The 20,541-nt window shown below is 45.3% G+C and overlaps 1 protein-coding gene across 2 annotated transcripts in view; it reads right to left on the bottom strand.

Moving 5' to 3' along the window:
* COL6A3 (collagen, type VI, alpha 3) overlaps window positions 1–20,039 on the bottom strand; it is a 54,582-nt gene extending 34,543 nt beyond the window's left edge. For both annotated transcript variants that reach the window (XM_009580297.1, XM_009580298.1), the window contains exons 1-7: window positions 19,952–20,039; window positions 18,421–19,038; window positions 13,939–14,541; window positions 9,216–9,818; window positions 5,821–6,420; window positions 3,962–4,528; window positions 466–1,086 (exon numbers count right to left, since the gene is read on the bottom strand). In XM_009580297.1, coding sequence (XP_009578592.1) covers window positions 466–1,086; window positions 3,962–4,528; window positions 5,821–6,420; window positions 9,216–9,818; window positions 13,939–14,541; window positions 18,421–19,038; window positions 19,952–20,039 — 3,700 coding nt within the window. The remainder of the gene's footprint in view (window positions 1–465; window positions 1,087–3,961; window positions 4,529–5,820; window positions 6,421–9,215; window positions 9,819–13,938; window positions 14,542–18,420; window positions 19,039–19,951) is intronic.
* Window positions 20,040–20,541: the final 502 nt, after the last annotated feature.

The raw sequence follows: 20,541 nt of genomic DNA, 5'->3' as shown, positions 1-20,541 counted from the left end.
TCTGATCCTTTTCCTGACGCCCGCTTCCAGTTTCCCTTCCCCCAGTGAATGAGCGTGGCAAATGTAAGACACATCAGCAGGTCTTACACTTAGCAGAAAGCTGACCTTGATTTATAGTGGTGTGAAGGTGTCCCTGTAGCATCTAAATGACGCAATTTCCATTCCAGGAGGAATAGCATGGACTTAAAATCCATCAACTTAAAATAAGATTAAGGCCATAGCATTCACTTTGTGGGTCTTCCATGTGGATACAACATGGACCACCTTGAGGGACTGGGCTTAAAGGTGGCCCAGCTTAATTACACAGCTCCTACCAACCCTAAGTACATCAACAGTGAGACCAAGATGGACTTGGAGTCTTAGCCGTGACCATCTTTGCTTTTCTCAGTTTGTGTTGCAACCATGATGTTATTAAACATCATATTTTGCCGCTGGCTCTCGGTGCAGACACAAACATCTTCTCACCTGGGCTGGGTGATGTAAAAACCAGATCAGGGGCAAGTGACTCTATCTCTTTCTTGGTCAGCCGGATGACTCTGTTCGAGACGACCTGCTGCACCGTATCCAGCTGGCTGAAGTCAGGCACAGAGATAGCAAAATCTGGGAGGAAGGAAATCGTCTGCAGCTCTGTGAGGTCGGCATTTCCAATCCCAATGCCAAAGGGCACTGTGCCACTCGTCTTCAGGACCACCGAGGGCCTCCTCACATCGTCCTGGGACCGGTCAGCGGTCAGCAGAATCAGGAACTGCGGGACGCCCTCCGCTATCCTGCTGCCACTCGACACCGTGAACACGTTCTTGATGAGATAGTCAAGGGCTGCTCCAGTGTTCAGAGGAGATCCTCCCATAACCTTCAGCTCCTGGATGGCGCTGATGAGATCTGCTTTGTCTTCGTGGGTGTCAAGTAAGAACTCAGGTTGTATGACGTTGCTGTACTGTGCGACGGCGACACGGACCTTGTCACGACCGATATCCAGGCTTTCAACAACTCTTTGGACAAAGGTCTTCAGTAGAGGGAAACCTCTTCTGACACCATCCGAGCCATCGATTAGAAACACCACATCCTTCTTCTCACCTCTCTCAACTACTGTTTGAGACAAGTAAGGGAAGGGGGGAATAAGTGAGATTCTCTTTTGCAGTGATTATTATTCTCCGCATACATTGAACCGAAGGAGTACAAAAGCTCAGGGAGGGGAAAGTGAGGTGTCAGGACGGGTGGTTCGGTGCCTTTGCCATCGGATGCAATCCCTGGCGAAGAGGCAGATGGGTGGAAGTCGGTGGAAACCGCAGTGCAACGCGTGCCATGCCTTACCCACCGAGTCATAGAATCATAGACCCATAGGAAGTAGGGTGCCAAGGGACTCTGGGTGCCATCTCCTACCTGAGGTTGGGAGAAGCCGTCTGTTCCCAAGGGGGCTGGGAAGCTGGCGCACGGCTTTGCAATATGCAACGGGAGTCTGGGGCATCAGGAATCTTCTGCTCCCAGAGAAAACTGAGTTTCTGAACGAAATGGCATACTGCAGAGAGGGTGCTCACAGGGAGCCGGTGAAGAGAGGGAAAGAAAAGCTTTTCTGAAGTGTCACTGAACTCAGAAATAAATAATCCTGCACATGCTCAGATAAAATAAGAATTTGCTGGAAGCGACATCCAACTGAAAATGCTAAAATGCTTTTCTAAAATGCTAGACACTGATTTTTTTTTTTTTCACTAACTTCAAGCAGGAAAAAATGCTAATAGTGACCAAACATTCTTTTTTTTTTTAAATCAAGACCGTGAAATGTCAATGATCAGAGAACTGTTGACGCGTTCTGCTATTGACTAACATTGGCTCAACCAAGCAGAAAACATCACTGCCTCTCAAACACAGCAACCGATGGATGGCATCCCCAAAAGTGCCGTTGGCTTGTTTATAGCAGGGTCAAGTGGGACAAGCAGGAACTTGATCTGTCCCTCTGAAGAAAATCTTAAATATCTGCTTATGAATGCTAGACATATAAAGAGTTAGCAAAGGCAGTTGAAGTCTTAATGCAGACTTCAGATCAAGCTTATTATTTAAAAGGAATGTTGGAAACTTGGTGGGTTAATGCATAGGACTGGAATATTAATATAGCTTGTGTTGAGCAATACAGGTAGGAAGAGGGAGCAGACATTGCCTGGTGTATCCCAGCTTCATACACTTCCTCTAAAGTTCAGGAGCAGTGGAAGAGAGTCCTATCAAAAGTCTCTGGGTAGCAAATAAAGAAGAAAAAAATACGGGTACTCTTATGTGGTGGCTCTCCTTTAGCCAAGAATACTAGGAAAAGTAGCTGAATGCAGCTATTTGTGAGCAATTAGCGCAATTATTCACAGTACTTGGTGGTCAAAGGGATTCAAACTGATCTTGACAAGACTGAAATTGTTTGAAAAGGGAGGATGCAATTCAAGAGCACTAGTTGCACTAGTCTATGTGGAGGCAGAAGCTGCACAAATACGGGAAGGGCAATGATTCCGCATGGAAAGGATGGGCTAAGAGATGACCAGGGGACACCATTGTTACGCTCTGGTCATTTGGAGCAGGCTGACGTTGGAGAGACAAGGGTGAAAAGGAGGAAAACCTACCTTGAAAAGGGAGGATGCAATTCAAGAGCACTAGTTGCACTAGTCTATGTGGAGGCAGAAGCTGCACAAATACGGGAAGGGCAATGATTCCGCATGGAAAGGATGGGCTAAGAGATGACCAGGGGACACCATTGTTACGCTCTGGTCATTTGGAGCAGGCTGACGTTGGAAAGACAAGGGTGAAAAGGAGGAAAACCTACAAGACCTACAAGGAAAGATTGAATGAGCTGGGTACACACGAGGACCGAGACAAGATGTACATGGCAAGCTTAAAGTAAATGAAAGGCTGTCATACAAAACACAGGAATGAGCTGACATCTGGATCCTTCTTGAGTTGAAGGAAGCGGCTTGAACTATGACTAGGAAGGCAGAGGTTTGACATTACGGAAAAGTATCTGCTGATACAGATAAAAGCAATTGAACAGATTGATTACGGAGGCTGGGAAATCGCCGCCGCCGGAGGGTTTTCAGAACAGATTAGACCAACGTGAGCTGGTTCTGGACAAGAAGATCCTGTTGGGGACAAGGGTATGTAGCAGATGGCACCCTGAGATCCCTTCCAGCCCTATTTCTTTTTTATGTTTCTATGATTCTAAGTCCATCTGCCCAGGACTTTTACGAAGAGATGCTGTGGATGTTATTACACTTTTCCTTGTCCCCACCTGCTGTTGGGAGACAGGTTAATTCTCAAATTAGGGCTCAGGAAATCACACAGCTGGACATGCGTAATTTCCAGTACCGCAGTGTGAATTCATAATTGTGGCCTTGTGATTCTTTTTATGATTTTTTTTTTTTCTTCAATTAATCCATACTCATCTACTGAGCTTGTATCGGTAACTGAGTCAAGAGCATCTAATTTATTGGTGCGTAGGTAAAAAATGCAGAAACTGCCGTCATATCCTGTAAGAAATAACGGAGCGAGAGTGAATCCAGCGCGCTGCAGTGCTCCTTACGCCCTACCACTCCTCCAGAAAAGGGAGGACGGAAAGAGAAATCGAGACAAGTCTTTATTTGCTTCTTCTAGCTCGCAATTGCCCAGCATTGCACATCAATTTATGCAAGATCTCTGGGGCAACAACTCACTGTTATTTCAGGTTTGTACCATGTTTTACACACTGGTAACAGCACCTACTGCAGCTCCTGCAGCCGAACAAAAGGCTTTTTCCTTACTCATCTTTAAAATTCAGTTTGGACCTTAATGCTTTGCTGGATCAGGGTCTGACCAGAGGAATATCCAAGTACAATAGCAGTTTCTACTATAATCGTTTTAAACATCACCAGACCCAATTGCCCCAGTTCCCAAATTGAGGGGAGCATGTAAGTGGTGTCTTTCAGCCTCTTGGAAACCCCGGGGGTCCCTGTACCTGTTGGCTGAAGCTGGATAGTTTTCAACAGGTTGACTATGTTTGGCTGAAGCTCTGAAATCCGAGGGAGGGAGTCGACGTTCAGAATGAATTGCGGGGCGTAAACGATCCTTTCCAGCTCTGCAGGGTCGGCATTTTTGGCTTTGATAGCAAAGGTCACAACTCCAGCTTGCTTCAGAGCATCTGACGGTTGCTCCACATCGTCGGTTGATCTCCCAGCAGCAAGGAGGACCAAAAACTGAGGAACCCCTTCTTCGATCCTGCTTCCAGCTTCCTTCACAAACAGCCTCCTTATGGCTTCATCTAGCGCAGCTCCAACGTTCAGTTGCTTCCCGGTTTTTATCTTCATCCTTTTCACCTTGAGAAGCATGTCTTGCTTAGACGGGAGCTCGGCAAAGTCAAATTCAATTTGGATGGTGTCACTGAATTGAGCTACAGCTACTCGTGTGGCATCGGGACCCACGTTCAGGTCAGAAATAACTTTGTGTACAAAGTCCCGGACGGCAGGAAAGCTACCCAAGAGGTTGGCTGAGCCATCAATCAGGAATAAAATATCTTTCTTGCTTTCTAGAATAAATTCACAAAATGAAAAGAGGGGAAAAAAAAGATATGAAGGCATTTTTCTTCTTAAAAGTCATCCTAGAAACTTCTCTGCAAATTAGCTGGGTTTCAATATGCAAAGCAAGTGATTTTCATTTACCAAAGCTTTCAAAGGTTACAGGACTAAACAGTACCTTTGACTTTTTTATCTGAGGAAGAAGGGGAAGCAAGAACACCTCTATCCTAAGACTCAATAAATTCAGGCACCAGATAGTCATATCATATATTGTATCACATCATATCAGTCATATCAAATTTGGCTGTTTCAGATTACGCCAGTGATGTTTATGGCCTAGCAATATGCCGGTAATACAGGCATGAAGTACAACAGCAGTGGAGGGTTGGGTTTTTTTCTATTTAAAGGCTCAGTAGATAACAAATAGACATTAGTTCATACATACATACACACACAAAGCATTTTCTGTATTCTTTTAAAGTACTTCTCCCAGTTGCATCACAAGGAGCATCTAAATCCATAGGAGAGTTATGACTTTGGGAGGAGAAAAAGGCTTTTACCTGTTTCCATTTGATGACCTTTTAATCTCATTGAATATCCAAGGCAAAACCAAGCATCTCATATCTGTGTGTCTTAACATCTTTCATATTAATCTTAATGGTCTCCTTTCCATACTAAACAATCCTGGTCTTCATATGCACATAGCCACAATAAGGGAATTAGTGAGCAAATACCTGTTTAAAAAGGGTTAAACTTGCCAACAGCTGTTGGAGGATAACTTTGAGTCTCTGGAGTCAAATTCAGCCTCTGTGACAGCCTGATAACAGCACTTTGACAAAGTGGCTCCAGGGAAGGTTTCGGCCACCTGTACCTGGCTAGACCTCCGCTCCTCTGTGCTCTTTGGCAGGACTTTAACCTTCCCACACCATTCCTTGTGGCCAAAAGTGCACGCTCCCATTCCTGAGCTAGAACGGACGATGCATTTACGGACTGTGACATTATTACGGCAGCAGAAAGGGAACACCTGAGTAAGGGGCTGGTGGGCACAGACTCACTGGGGTCCTCCTTCAGTCGTGACCCGCCAAAAGACTTAAAATGGGGCTTGTCTTTAAAGCGTGCTAGCAATGGCTTGAACAAAATTTAGAGCTGCCAGTGTCAAACCACGTCTTGACGGTTAAGCACAGCCTCAAGCACTTCGATGACTCAGGGCCTTGGACAGATGTGAAGGTGTACATCGGGAGCAAACAGTCAAGAGAAACAAGATTAACTTAATGCAGTCAACATGAAGGAAGGTAGGTATTACCTGTTGGGGCGAGTGGAACCTCTTCCACACCTCCACTAACATATGTTGTTATAGGCTTATTTAACTCCTGGGGTAAAGCTGCCAGAGCACTGAAATCATCCATAAAATATACCATTCTTGGATTAAAGGCAATCTGTTCAAGTTCTGCCTTATCCGCACTCCTAACTCCAACAGCAAAAGTCAGCACTCCGGCCCGAGCTAATTCATTGGAAACTTGCAAGAAGGGATCGGCAGACCTCCCTGCCGTCACCAGGACTAGGACCTGCGGCACTTGTTCATTTATTCTGCTCCCACCAGCTTCCGTGAAGTGATTCAAAAGCACAAAGTTCAGTGCAGAGCCAGTGTTCAGCACTGACCCCCCCTTGGGCCTCAGCTGCCCCATACGTTGAATTATGTCTGATTTGGTTTGGTACGAGTATAGAAAGAACTCGGTTTTAGGAGTGTCGCTAAATTGCACTAAGCCAACTCGGATTTTGTCACTGCCGACATCAAGGTAGTTAACTAGGGTGGCAACAAAGTCACGCACAAAGGGGAAGTTGGCATTTCCGACGTTGAGTGATCCATCCAAAAGAAAGATGATATCCCTTTTGGTTACTTGAACTGCAGTAGAGCACAGAAAATAACATGAGACATCACAGACAACAAAAATAGGAATTTTTTTTCATGTGTGCATACAGCATACGCTGTACACGCATGTAAACATTGTTAGGAGGAAGGGGGGAGAAAAAAAGGAGCGTGATCAGCACAGAAGTAACAAGGACATTGCTGGAAATGACTAAATTGGAGGTTTCTGACTTGAAAAGTCTTAAACGTCAGGTTTATCAATGGGGCTCAGCCTCTGTCATGGCAGATGTTTTCAATGACCGCTAATGCCAGAGCTGCATGCCCTGGGCCAGATCCTTAGCCAGCAAAAGGCAAGCGTCATTGATTTTGGTGGAGCAACACTGAATTACGCCTACAGACACCTTGCTTATCTGCAAGTCACCACGCATTTACCCAGGGCTTTCCAACAAAGCTTCAGGGAACGTTTCCGCTTACTGGCACCTAAAGTGTGCTTTGACACCCAGCACTATCACCCCCTTACTAAGCAATCCCCCGTCCCACGGGGATGCTCCCATGCATCCCTAGATGTCGAGAACCACGTCCCGCCCTGCAGTGACTTCCACGGTCATGCTGTGCAGCCAGCGGCGGCTGGCCCGTGGTGCAGAGTTAGGCTCCACTTGCATGGGAAAACACTTCTGCCAAGTAACCAATTTGGTTGGTATTTTGAGTGGGTATTAAAAATAGCTTTTACTAATAGGCTTAAGAAAACTGCTCCAGACGAGGCTGCAACAGCTGCCTGAGACACCTGCCTTTTTGACATCTGCATTTGATGCAGAAAACTGCATTTTGACGTCTGCAGTTACAGACATCCATTTTGTGGGCTGTTGAAGGGGGAGAAATTTCCCACTTTTGGCAGTAACCAGCCAGTTCTCGGCTCCTTTTTTAAGACCCCCAAGACACAGATCTGCAACGTCACCCCAAAGACACCACAGGATCATCCCCCTGTTCTTTTTGCTCTAAACACATCATGTCCAGATGACAGACCAAAATGCCGAAACTTTAAGTAAGGTCTCAGAGAACTGACGAGTGGGTTCGTCCAATGCATCCCCCCTGGATGCCTTCCTCCAAATAAGTTATTCAAGAATATATTGATGCCCATTGCTAATTCTGTTCATTAACTTTCTGTTTAAAGCATTTACCTATGGGCATATGGTATATTCATCCATCTCTCTAGCTTGCCTTGTCCCTGTAAGCTTGCTGTCCTATATATAGAATATATAAATAGTGAGATATTAAAACCAAAAGGGAGAAAAGGAGTACTCTTCAGAGCACAGGCATTGCTCTCAGATTTTACAGATTGTCTTGGCTTTCTGTATTTTTAATTTTTCCCAGAAAAGTGCCATTCAAGCACCAGGGTGAGACAATATCTAGTTGAAATGTAACAGGCTGCCCAGTGTCAAAATCGGTTACGTTACTAATAATAGTCATTTTATGGGGTAGGATATGATTACTTGCTTATTGTGTATGTGAATAGCTGTGAGTATAGTAGAGCAAAAGGACTGGAAAAAAAGAGAAGCTGCATGAATGAGCTTTAAAGAACAAGTATAGGAACATTTTTAATTTACGTTGAAAAATAAAAATGTCAGGTTTGGTGTATAGCCATGCAAAACTGTATTAGCAGGAAACACATTCTGAAAAAAAGCTTATTAAATGATAAGTCCCGTGATATTCATCTTAATTAAGGACAAGTGTTGGCAAACTGATTTGAAAATGTCTGCTCTTCATGTAAATCAATCATAGGCTTTAATTCTTTAAGGACTCTTTCCAAAAACTCAGTTTCTTTTGCACTGTGGTTTATAATTTGAAATTACTTTTGGAGAAACTAGAAAAAATACGGACATGGTTCGACACCCACTTAAGCCAATGGGAACCTCACTATTGACCTTACTGGGAGCTGGAAGAAGTCTTGTTTTTCTAGTCTTTATATGCCATGAGACAGAAATGCAAGGTTCAAATATGATCCAGCACAACGTTAATTCAACCTCAAACATCTCTATTGGGAAGAAATCTTGAGAGATTCGGTACAAAATCTCTATGCAGCTAGAACACTTCTTGAAATGCAGGGGAAACTATCTCAAAAGACATGACTCTAGCTATTGGATTGCTTCCAAAGTCTACTGATGTCAATGGCAAGACGAAGTAAAAAGAATCCACTGGCTTCACGGGGCTTTGGATCATCTTCTAAACAGATTAAATTAAAATCAACACTGCAATAGTCTCATATGCCTCTCAGGGCTTGAGCTGAGTAAATGATAAGAAAACGCTAAATATGTTCTTAAAGGGTGAGTTTCAGTCCAACAGTGTCAGGCTAGCTTTCTCTGAACATCTCCATGAACAAACTTGCTTATTTTCTTTACACTCGGAAGAAACTTTTAAGCTTTCTTGAGCAAATATCCACTACAGATGATTTTCAAACTGGGGAAGAGATTATAACATTCACAGTGTGCCCTGTTCATAGGTTACACAAACCCTAAGTGAGAGAAAAAGCCTCCACTGAACAATTTCGGTACCTAACTAGTAAAGCACATCTTCCACGTCCAGACCTTTAAATGTTGGTGACAAATATGGAATGGGACAAAATCTCCAGGAAGGAATGACAAACCTGTAACAACAATCACGCTGCCAAATTCACTGATCTGTTCATGCACATTTTGCAAATCAAAGAGACAACATTTAGCTACGCTGAAATAGGTACTTGATGCTTTTTTCTTCCTTATCTCTAGATGTCATAGAATAAGAGTTGACAAACATATAAACCGTATCTCCTTAATTAGAACAAGGTAATTAATTACCTGAGGGTGGTTCTTGGACAATTAGTCCTCCAGAGAGCGTCCGGATAGGTGACAACACTTCAGGAAGAATGGCTTGCATGAACTGAACGCGGAAGTCATTTGGGTTGAACACAAAATCTCTCTCATGGGCTATTTCTTGAAGTTCTGCCAGGTCGGCGTTTCTCGACCCAATGGCAAGGATCACTATCCGGTTCCTTTTCATCTCCGCCGCGGCTTCGTCAACGGCATCCCTGGACTTACCACCAGTGATGAGCACCAGCATGGGGAGCACCCCTTCCTCCATCCTGCACCCAGCAGCACTGGTGAAGAAGTTGCTCCTCACAAAGTCCAGTGCCGAGCCAGTGTTGAGTGCCGTACCACCCATGAGCTTCATTCTCTTCACGTTAGCCATCACATCCTTTCTGCTCTGGTGGGTGTTAAAATAAAACTCTGGCTTCACAGTGTCTGCGTACTGCGCCACTGCGACTTGGATCAGGTCGGGTCCAACCTCCAGCCTTTGGACAATTTTGGCAACGAAATCACGAATTGAGTTAAAGGGGCCAGTCCCCAAAGCAGTTGAGCCATCTATCAGGAAGACTATATCCTTCTTGTTCACTTCAATAACTGCAAGTAACACATGAACATAATGTTAGCGGAAGCCTTCACCACACTCCGCGCATCAATTCTACATCAACAGTTCAGCAATGTTTAGGACTTCTTGTTTGCTTGAAGTACTGTTGCTCTCAACACCTTTAAAAGGGTCTTGCTTTCAAAACAGAATTTGTTTTTTAGGTTCTAGCAGAGGGCTAATAAGAAATTTGTAAAACACAGAAGAGTTGAAGAGTTGCAAGAATTGCATTGTTTATAAAACTTAATATTAAAATGCATATAGATATCAAAACAAGAAAGGCAAACAAACCGTCAGGAGAAATCTTGGCACTCAGCTGGCACATGAGATAAAATAAGCAGGTGATGCTCCCTCTATCTACAGTGGAGCCACCTGAATCATGCCAAAGCATGGTTTGCTTTCAGAAGGATTAGGTTCCCAAGAGCAGTGACACAAGTAAAGAACAGTCTCCACTTACTCAACATACCTGGACTTTGGGTCTTCACATCCTACATCTTATTCCTTATCTAACAAAAACAAGTTTTGATTTTTCTTGGCACAGCCAGCCCAGTCATGGAAGAGCTGAATTATATTCTGGTTGCCATGTCTTTAACAAAACGGGTCCCCTAGGTTGTAATCTCTGAAACTTTATTATTGACGATGGCATAGGACACAGAAAGAGCACAATCAGCTTTCCAGTTCCCTGGCTAAGTTTGAAGGAAGATAGTTAGGGAGGAAAAAAACCTGTTGTGCGGCATTGGAACCAAAGCACCATCATATTTAATACAGCAAATGTACACGAAAAAACAGTAAATATTAACAAGACCAATACCATTATGATAAAAGCATTACACATGATCATCAAGGGAGATAATCTTAATACCATCTTTTAGACAACCCCACTCACATCATCACCTCCCCGACTTCATACCATTGAAGTGAAAAAGGAAACCTTGTGTTGCTTCCAACTTATGCTGGAGCGTTCTGGATCATTGTGTTATGTTGGCCTTGGCGTGTCCTTAAATTGCCTACCCACCTAAGAGCTCCTGAAATGGGGTCAATATTCAAGGTGGCAGGTCCATCACCTCCCGGGCTCGCTGCTACGCCCAGCGCACAGCCTGGGGGAAGTGGAGACCCAGCATCGTCAGGATCTCACACCGCTCAGGGCAAATGGTAGCAAACACTCTCTTGTCCTGCCTGGATGGAAAAGGGCAGCCCTTTGGCCCATGAGAGCTCCTCTGCGTGGAGGCTATTTACTTTGGCTTTGAACAAAGAACAAAGCTTTGGTTGCAATCCTCCTTGGCTGGACACCAGCTGGCCACGGAAAGCAGTGCTCCCAAAGGCCAGTCTCCGTCAGGTTTCTCATTACGGGCGAGTGCCATGAGATTGGGGCTACCCCAAGGATGGATTTAGAGCTGGAGATGACATCTGCGACTCGGCTGTCCCCGTTGCCCTTGGACCCCGAGAGACCTGCCTCTGCCAGCAAGTGCGAGCCCTTGCAAAAACTTCTCGCAGAGTCCTGCTGGAAATTGTTCGATTAAGAACCGATTGTCAAAGTTTAAAGCTTAAAATAGTGGTGCTGTCGGACACAAATGATGAGAACCTGCATGAAGCAAATGTGGTGGTGCCCTCCCTGAGCTACAGCCTCACGTGAGCTGCCGGTGGCTTGCAGTTGACTGCCCAGGCTGTCAAAACAGAGCTACTCACAAAGCAACAAGGATTCATTTAAATGATCCCTTTCCCAGAGCCATGATTTCCAGCATTCGTCCCCCCAGCCAGGTTTTTTTCCTCATCAGCTATTTCAAGGAGGAGAGGGCTGAAAACAGGAAACTTTTCAAAGGGATAACGAGGGCTGAAATCTCTGCTTTGTATCACCCAGGAGAGATGTCCAAAGCCCTTCCTTAGCTTGTCAGCAGCTAGATACCCAAAAATGGAGACCCTGGAAACTTTTGACTTTATATAGAAGTTTGTGGAAAACATCAAAGGGGCTTTGCAAAGATGAGGGAGGCTGGGAAGGAATAGCTCCCTCCGCTACTCATTCCTCTTGCAGCTCTCAAATCCTGCAGTATGTTTCCTTAGAGAAGAGGAACGCAAGAACCGAAACCAAAACCCACAGGAAGAAACACCCCACGGTGCTAATTTCAATGGACACAATTAAAGCAAAAGCATTTAAGCAAAGCTGTAAACATCTCATAGGGTCTGATCCAGAGCCCAGTAAAGCTGATGGCAAACGTCCCCAGAATTTCAAAGGATTTGCGACCAAAGCATTATATCTTTGACTCTAAAAGTTGGGAATGTTGTCAGCATTGAACCCAGCCCTGCATAGTTCCCTCCTCATTGCCTTCTCAGCTGTCTTTGGTGAAGCACTTCGTCTAATTTAATCATCCAGGCTCCCCCAGTAGCTAAAGGAGAGGGGAGAAGAGAGGCAGAAAGGCACTTTAGACACCCATTCATCCCAGGAGGACTAGCGTACAGCCCGAGAGCTAAAGCGAAGCGAGGTGACTTCAGTATTTCACAGGAACGCTTGGCACCTCAGGGGGTTTGGCATCCCTTTTGGGCTGCAGTGCGTCTCCCAAACCAGTGCTTTACGCTGCAGACTTCCAAGGCACTGATGTGAATCAAGCAGACCAGTCAAAATTACTTTCCATGGATGCTAGGGAAAGGAAATTCCCTAAAGCTCCTGGACCCACTTGTCCATTTAGCATATCCATCTGTATGTAATTACACAGGCTGATGCTCCTGTAGTACCTTCTACAAATGAGCTGGCATTTTAGGTGAAAAATATGCAAGTGCAGATGAAACCAAATGTACCAACATTTTTAATCTTGCCCTTCAAACCGTTAAAAATCGGAGGGGCAGAAAGAGAGGTTTTTCCATTGACTCGCATGGGTCCTGGCATGCACATTTTAGCTAGGCATGCAGACTTCAGCTTATTTAGCTAAATATGGTTCTCATGGGGTGCTACAAGCAAAAGTTCTTTATGTTCTTTCCTGGAATAATCAAGGCAAGGTCATAAAATGATCTTTTAGGCAAATTCCTCCCTTTGATTTGAGCCACGGGATAGCAATCATGTTTAGACATAGATCAGCGAAGACATCTGGAATGCAGTTTTATATGTCAACATACATCATGAGTTGAACAGTATGTACAGAACTCCAGACTGGCACTTGGATCCCAAAAGTGTTGTTTGCATTAAGCGGCCTGGTAATTAAGTGCAGCAACTCCAGCCTGGCCCTTTCCAGGGGCCTCTGAAATACGACATATTGGGTCTTTCATAAAGCCTCTCTATCAGTAAATTTAACTCAGTCATAAAACCATAGGGTGAGAAACTCTTAATCACCTACTTGCTCCATAAATCTAGATAATTCATTATTCTAATGCACCCAAGCTAATGCTAGTTCAGAAATAACGTCAAAGGGGACTTAAGAGTGACGAAGTGACCTAAGTGGAACATTGACACCTACCTTTTCATTTCATTTCCCTTGGCCTCAGGTAAACTTTCTCAGCTTACAGATTGAAGGGAAATATATGTTAGCGAGGTAGGGATTGCACTTCGGAAGAACTAAGGGCTGTTTTGCTTTTAAGTTCAACAACACAGGAATTTCACCCTTTTCCCGAGGATAGTGCGCAGTTTCGATGACGTACGGAATTTTACTGTTTTAGCAAGCTGATAACTTCAACTCTGTGAAATAGGGATCCATTTAACATCCTTGTTAGCTTCCCGAGCCAAATTTCATTCTCACGACACTTTCAATTGACATATAATGTAAGCTTACGTGACATGTTTTCAGAACTGACAGTGCTGCAGTATTTACTCCCGGGGTGCTTAGATACCCCAATAAGGATTATATGAGCTTTTTTATACTCCGCTTGTGTCCTTTAAAACCCCATCCCATGCCAGTTATTGACACAAAACCTCACAGTTTTCAAAAGATAACCCACTGGGCAAATGAGTTTCTGCACATTAGCCGCAGGACTGTTTGTCTTTCCTGGTGTTTCTCCATAACCAGACCAGAGAGATGCATTGCAAAAATAAAAAAATTTAAAGTAAAAAAAAAAAAAAAGTTTTTAAAGCGTGCAAAAGCTCATTCATTCATCAATTCATCGAAATGCAACGGTCTAGAAAGGCATACATACCTTCAGTCACAATGGTTGGGGCCTCTAACAAAATGAGTCTTTGGGCCACTCCAACAATGTTGGGCAGTAATAATTCTCGAAGAGCATCAAGGTTACGGATATCCAGGGCAGTAAATGCGAAGCTTCCATCAGTAGCAATCTGCTGCAGCTCTGCACTGTCAGCATTCAGGACCCCAATGCTAAACGAAAATATACTAGCTTGCTTCACCGCTAACAAGCCCTCTCGGATATCATCACTAGACTCTCCACCACTTATCAGCACTAAAATCTGAGGCACCGCTTCCTCTATCCTGCTGCCTCCCGCCTGGGTGAAGAGGTTCTCCACCACAAACTCCAGTGCCGCACCGGTGTTCGCTTCCTCGCCACCGCGGAAACTAAGTGCCTTCACGGCATCCAGAACATCCGCTTTTGTGGAGTAGCTGTTCAAAGCGAACTCGGTTCTGGGTTGATCACTATACTGCACCACCCCAATGTGTATTTGCTGAGCTCCAACTCTGAGGCTTTCAATCAAATTTACAAGGAAATCACGTATGGCTTGAAAATTGACACTTCCGATGTTGTTTGATCCGTCAATAAGGAAAATAAGGTCAGCGGACTCTTGAGCTTTAAAAAAAGAAATGCAAAAGGTGAAAGCATTAAAATGAGTGATTACATGCGGTTGTACAGTGTTCTGACATGTTTCTCGGAAAACCAGTAAGAAACATGAAAATGAGAAAACAAAACACATGTTCACTGAGGAGGTGACGTTTGCCTCTTAGTTCTGCATTCTGATTGAATACGAGCTCCCAGCCCCATCCCAGTAGCATCCGCTGCCCATCAAGAGACGGCTCGAGCAGACACAACCTGAGAGAGTGGCTGCAGTCACACGGGGGTCAGCATTATTGGCACGCGAGGAGTAAACTTGGCAAAATATAGTCTTTGGAAATCTAGATCCATTCCATCAGCGGCCAGTACTGTCCAAATATTTAGACAGAGCCGAAAGAAGAAGGTGGATTTTGGTAGCAATTCACCCTGAAGACAGCGGGTGAGGACAGTAATATTCGTAGGAGGTTTTCCTCATTGCAGTCTCTTTTTTCTTTTTTTTTTTTTTTTTTTTTGAAGAAAAAAGCCACCATTTACTGGATGCATGGAAAGTCTCAGCCTCTCTGTTGCAATTCTGCTCTTTTGTTGGTTAAAAACAGCGGCTGAATAGATTGGCTTTTCCCACCATGAAGGATTATTATTTGAAATGCATTTGTTAGAAACAATTGAAAAGGTTTTGGTTGTTATTCTTGCACAGTAACTCTTTTACCAGCTGCCAGCATACACGCGATGGTATTTGACCAGCAAGCTGACCCGCACAATTGTCAACCCGTGCCACGCAAAAATTGCCTTGCTTTAATTATTTTGCACAAAGCTGCATTGATTATCGATAGAGGGGTCTGGTCTGTATTTTTCATATGGACTCTGGATATTCAATCAAGGAATGCAGAATCAGGTTAAAACAGGGTGATGAAATCAGTCATGACACAATTATCCAACTCTATTTGTTGTGACCATACCCAGATGATCGCAAGCATCTGCTGAGAATATACCCACACCAAACAAAACTTTTATACGGCATGAACCTGGTTGTTGAGTGGGAAGCATTTTTGCTGTGAGACTTACCGAAGCAGACCCAAAATGTCCTGGTGTCTGCTCTTACTCCTTTTGCTGAACTAATTTTACCATCAATGTCACCAAGAGCTGTACGCATGCAAAAAGGAGGGGAAGAAGTCCCCAAAACGTGCTCATATGTTTCCATGCTATTACTCTCCAATCTTGTTAAGAAATCAGATTTCAGACTGTTTGCAAATGAATGACAAGCAACATTTGGAAATCCCACCCAGCTCTCAACTTTTGAAAGCCGAAGGTGAAACCAGTAGCAAAACCGGCACGCAGTTTAGCAAGGCCAGGAATAAACCTGCAGAATTTGCTATTAACCAATGGTGTCACTCTTTTTTTTTTTTTTTTTTTTTTTGCCTGTTTACTTGTTTTTCTAGTAAATGTTTTCATATATCGCAATGCCACCAAGAGATTCAAATAATGCCGCAATTCCAGCGACAAAGGAGAAGGTCTCCAGGGCATCATCGCTTCCCCAGGCCAACTCGATAGCCAGTGTTGGCTTGAAGAACATCAACGTGGTTCAGAATTGCAAAGGGCTCCAGGATTTATTTTTCCATCGAGTCGAAATTTAGGGGTGTCTTTACAGTTGTCTTTTCGGTTTACGGTTGTCTTTACTGTGCCATTTTCAGTTGGGATGTACACTTTCTACTCCATCGTATAAATGAAAGGGAAATCTCAAAGCGGTTGTACCCAGCGCTGCTTTAGATACCCTGGACATCTTTGTGAGGAACGAGGTTTCAGACACCAATGGGCGTCACCACGGCAGCACGGGTCGCTCCCGCAGGAGAGAAAATAGATATGAAACAGATGCGTTGGATAATTTGTCATCACTGTAAAAAAACCTTGTACTTCAGTGCACATTTATGGAACAAGCTGGTGCTGGAGAACAAATAAAAGCATGCTTGTTACACAACTAAGCAAGGAGGGTCAGATGAGACAGACAGCTAAGATTTAACAAATACATCAGGGCAAACTTGGGGCTGACTTTCATACTTACGCTAGTCAGCTCTGGGGACTGCCACAGACCAACAGCTTTGGTACTCTATACTGGAAGTTCTATGGGACTGGGGGTTTTTTTACATTTCTGTTTCATATTCGGGCTTATTTCTAGCATAACATCCATGGCATTTTTGTACGTTTTAATGCTACATGGAGTTATCAGCTGAATAAATGACTTCTTAAACTCTTATGCAAACAGTTATTTGTACCATGCTTTGCACGCTATTGTCATCCAATGTTTAGGACCTGTAACGTCTTTTCCCATGTTTAATGATACTCCGTAGATCGCCCATGCAAGTCACACAGGGGCAAAACTACAATAGAAGGATTAGCTTAAATTTGTGTTATGGAGTGGAAGGAAATTCTTGCAAAAAATATCATTGAGTAGAAATGAGCTTGGAAATGCATGATATACATGAAGTAGGAATTTGCCTTTAAAGCTTTTAAAGACGTGTCTGTGACTCCAGATGTTTATGTACTATGGGGTTACCTGCTGGCGTGCCCCAGAGGAGGACAGCCAGCCACCAAAGATCGATTCCCCTGTTGATTTCAACGGGGAAGCACTGGGGTCCTTCATGGCCAAACAGCCGCTGCGGTGCTGTCAGCAGGTTGGGTATAACATTCATTTTCCACATATATTGACATGATTTTCTTAAAATTGGCGAACGTTATGTCATCTTTCTGGGGCAGCTGCTTTTCTTCCCTGTGGCTTTCACGTCATCGGGATATTTGCCCTGTCAAGCACTTCGCACAATAAAAACACACGTGAGCACAGCCTTTTGGTGTTGCTCGGTGTCATGCAGTGATGGAGAGCACCCAGTGGGGCTGGCGTGAGGGTTAATCAGGCAAGACAACACAGGGGGATTAATGTTACGCTGCCTCATTACACTGCCGTTGCCTTACATCACCCCACAAGCTATTGACCTTCAGATGGAGTCTCAGGAATAAAAAGAAAGGTTTGATCTCTGGGACTTCTGTTTTGAAACACAACAAAGCTGCTCAGAAGGCCCTTTCCACGCTGAAATTTCATAAACAGAGAAGGGACGGAGGAAGACTGTCTTTTTTTTTTGCCAGGCAAATTGGGCCCCCGGCTTGCGGTCAGCGCAGGTCCGTTGAAGCCAACACAGTTTGCAGGGAGGTTTCGGTTATGGGAAGGGTCCAGCTCTCCGGCAGGTGGAAGCCATCGGCTTGTAAAGAAGGCATTTGAAAGGCATCGCAAAAGGGACTCTCCAACCACACACCTTCTCCAAGCGGATGAGGAGAGAGGCTAAGGGCCAGCTCAGGGATGGGGTTTCAGCGGAGAAGTTCTCCACCGAACTGCTTCTGCTGTCTTCAGCCAAGAATGTGACTTTCTGGAGTAGCACATTGCCTATCTCCCCCGCTAGCTGCAAGGGGACATTCCGCATGGTGTCCCCGCAGCCAGCAGCGACCTTCTCAGTCTCCAGAGGGTTTTCGGTCAGGACCTCAAAGAGTCACCATCGCGGCTGGTGTGTTCATGCCCTGTTTCCCTGCCTTGGGAGTGGATAGGATGGGGCAATTTAATAACTCTGCAGAGCTCCCTACATTTGCATTTTCATGCCATGGCTGCAAAAGGATGGCCAAAGCGGGCCACTGCCCATCCAAGGGCTCCTGCGCTACCTCCTGGCAGCTCTGGCAGGGATGCCATCTCGGTCTGCAAACAATGGCACTCTCAATAGCTACAAACACGGGGCCACATGCTTCAAACCTTTGTTTTTAAACCTCTGAACGTCCATCTCAGTCTTGCCCCTACAAAGGCTTTAAACAGCGCAACGCCAGCAGATACCGTGCTGATGGGAGCCATCAGCAGTCAGCCATTACCTGTGATGTCTTTAACCAGTCCTTTGGCCCCAGCCTTTTCTGGAGTCATGGATGAACGGACACTCGCCACTAAGTCTCCAACTATGCCGTGGAGAGCGGTAAAATTCTCTAGGTTGAAAAGGTGCATATCGAAGGGTTCGCTCGCTATTTCCTTTAACTCCCCTTCCACTGCATCCTGCACGCCGACCGCAAACATGTTTACACGGGCCGATTTAAGGACAGATGATGGCAGAGCCACATCATCCTGGGATCGTCCGTCCGTTAAGACTATAATAACCTGGGGGACGCCTTCACTGGCTCTGCTTCCAGCAGCTTTAGTGAGATGGTTCTCGATTAGGTACTCTAATCCTTTTCCAGTCTTGGTGCCTCCCCCCATGTAAGGCATGTTGGCAATATGGGACAGGACGTCTCGGGTAGAGGGGTAGGTATTTAACTGGAACTCTGTGTGGGGGTTTCCGCTGAACTGGACCAGGGCAAAGCGAAAATCATTTCCTCCCACATCTAAAGCTTTTATAACATCATACAGAAACTCTCGAACGAGTTGGAAATGTTCCTTCCCAATGCTCCAAGAGGAATCCACTAGAAATATTATATCAGCCACGGCAACGGTTTTGACAGCTTTAAAAAAACAGATGGGGGTTTAGGATTTTCTATCGGTCAGCGCAAGCATGCCTCCTCCTCCTCCTCCTCGCCCAAACAACCGACAGCCTCTTTCGCATGATGAAAGTGAAGCTTAGCTTCCCCTTGTCGCCCGCAGCAAAACGAGAAGCGCTGGAGAAAAACCAGGCAGCCATCAGCGCCCTGACACCGCAGGCGTTGGGGGACAGCATGCGACCTACCCTTCCCGGGGAGGGGGAGGCGAGATGTCTCTCCCCTCCCGGACCCCCGCCGCACGGGTTTGGACACCAGCCCTGGGCCAGGCAAAGACGCCTGCAGCTTCACGTGTGAATTTAGGTTCGCTCAGCCCATGGTCTCCTGCGCATTTTTTGCTGACTCAGGGCTTTGCTGGCTCCGCGGCGGTGCTCGAGGAAGGAAGGGCTGCTCGGTTTAAGCAGCCTGGGTGCTGGCGTGAGTTTTCTGTATTTTTCTTGCTGCTAACACCCCCCACCCTCATGACACCAACTCTGGTCCCAAAGGCACCAGCACCTCCTCTTAAAAAAACCAAACAGCCTTTCTGCAGGTCAGTGGCAGTGCTCTTCTCACTGCAAAAAAACCCCTCCTACACATGCATGGAGGGCAAAACAGCTCTGCCCGGGACAAAACCCGCACGGGGCCACCCTGGGTGCACGTCCCGCACCCCCGTCCCCCGCAGAGCATCCTTAAAGGCACGCCGCCGGCCAGCCACATGCTCGGGAAGGTACCGCGCGCATTGGCTAAGGTCTGGGTCCGAAACGACCCTCAGCTGAGAGGGGAGCTGAGGAGCAGAAGGTAAACCACAACGTACCGTCGACATGCATGTTAAAAACCAAACGATGCGAACTAGCGGCACGTTTGTACAGGGGCAAAGTCGGGTAAAGCAGTCCGGTCTTACCTGCTTGCTGCTGGGCATGAACCGAGCAAAAGCCTGAGAGTAGGAGGCAAAACATTGCCACGAAGGGCAAATGTCGGTGTTTCCTCATTTTGGTCCTTTATCTGAGTTTTCCTTTTATTTTCTTTGTTTCAAAGCACCCAATGTGACACCTAAGGGAGAAAAATAGGGAGAGTGAGAAACAGCGGCAGTGCCGGCCAGGCACGGATGAGGGACGAGATAGAAAAGCCAAACCATGTGGGTTTGCAATGCTTTTGTGGCACTTTGGCAAGAAAAAAATATTTTAATGCTGGACAGAGACTGCTTCATAGCAAGCATTTCTTTGGAAGAGGAATCATCACTCACATAATTGGCTTTTAATCACCCCTGAGGACTTCGATGGCTTTCTTCTTGCCTATGCTGTCCCAGATAATACCTAACATATAGGAAAATGATCAGCCTAGATTTCTACCACCAACCCTCAAAATATATATGCTGGCCTTTCACCCGTCCTCCTCGCCCATGGATGACCAGCTGAAACATCTTGGCCAACATGTTCCTTCTTGCTGTTGCCCTTTCTTATTCTATTTTTTACGAACGCCATAATAATAATT

Source organism: Fulmarus glacialis, unplaced genomic scaffold, assembly GCF_000690835.1.
Source record: "Fulmarus glacialis isolate BGI_N327 unplaced genomic scaffold, ASM69083v1 scaffold29576, whole genome shotgun sequence".
NCBI lineage: Eukaryota > Metazoa > Chordata > Aves > Procellariiformes > Procellariidae > Fulmarus > Fulmarus glacialis.
The sequence above is the reverse complement of the archived record's forward strand: the minus strand, read 5'-3'. Positions and strand labels throughout refer to the sequence as shown.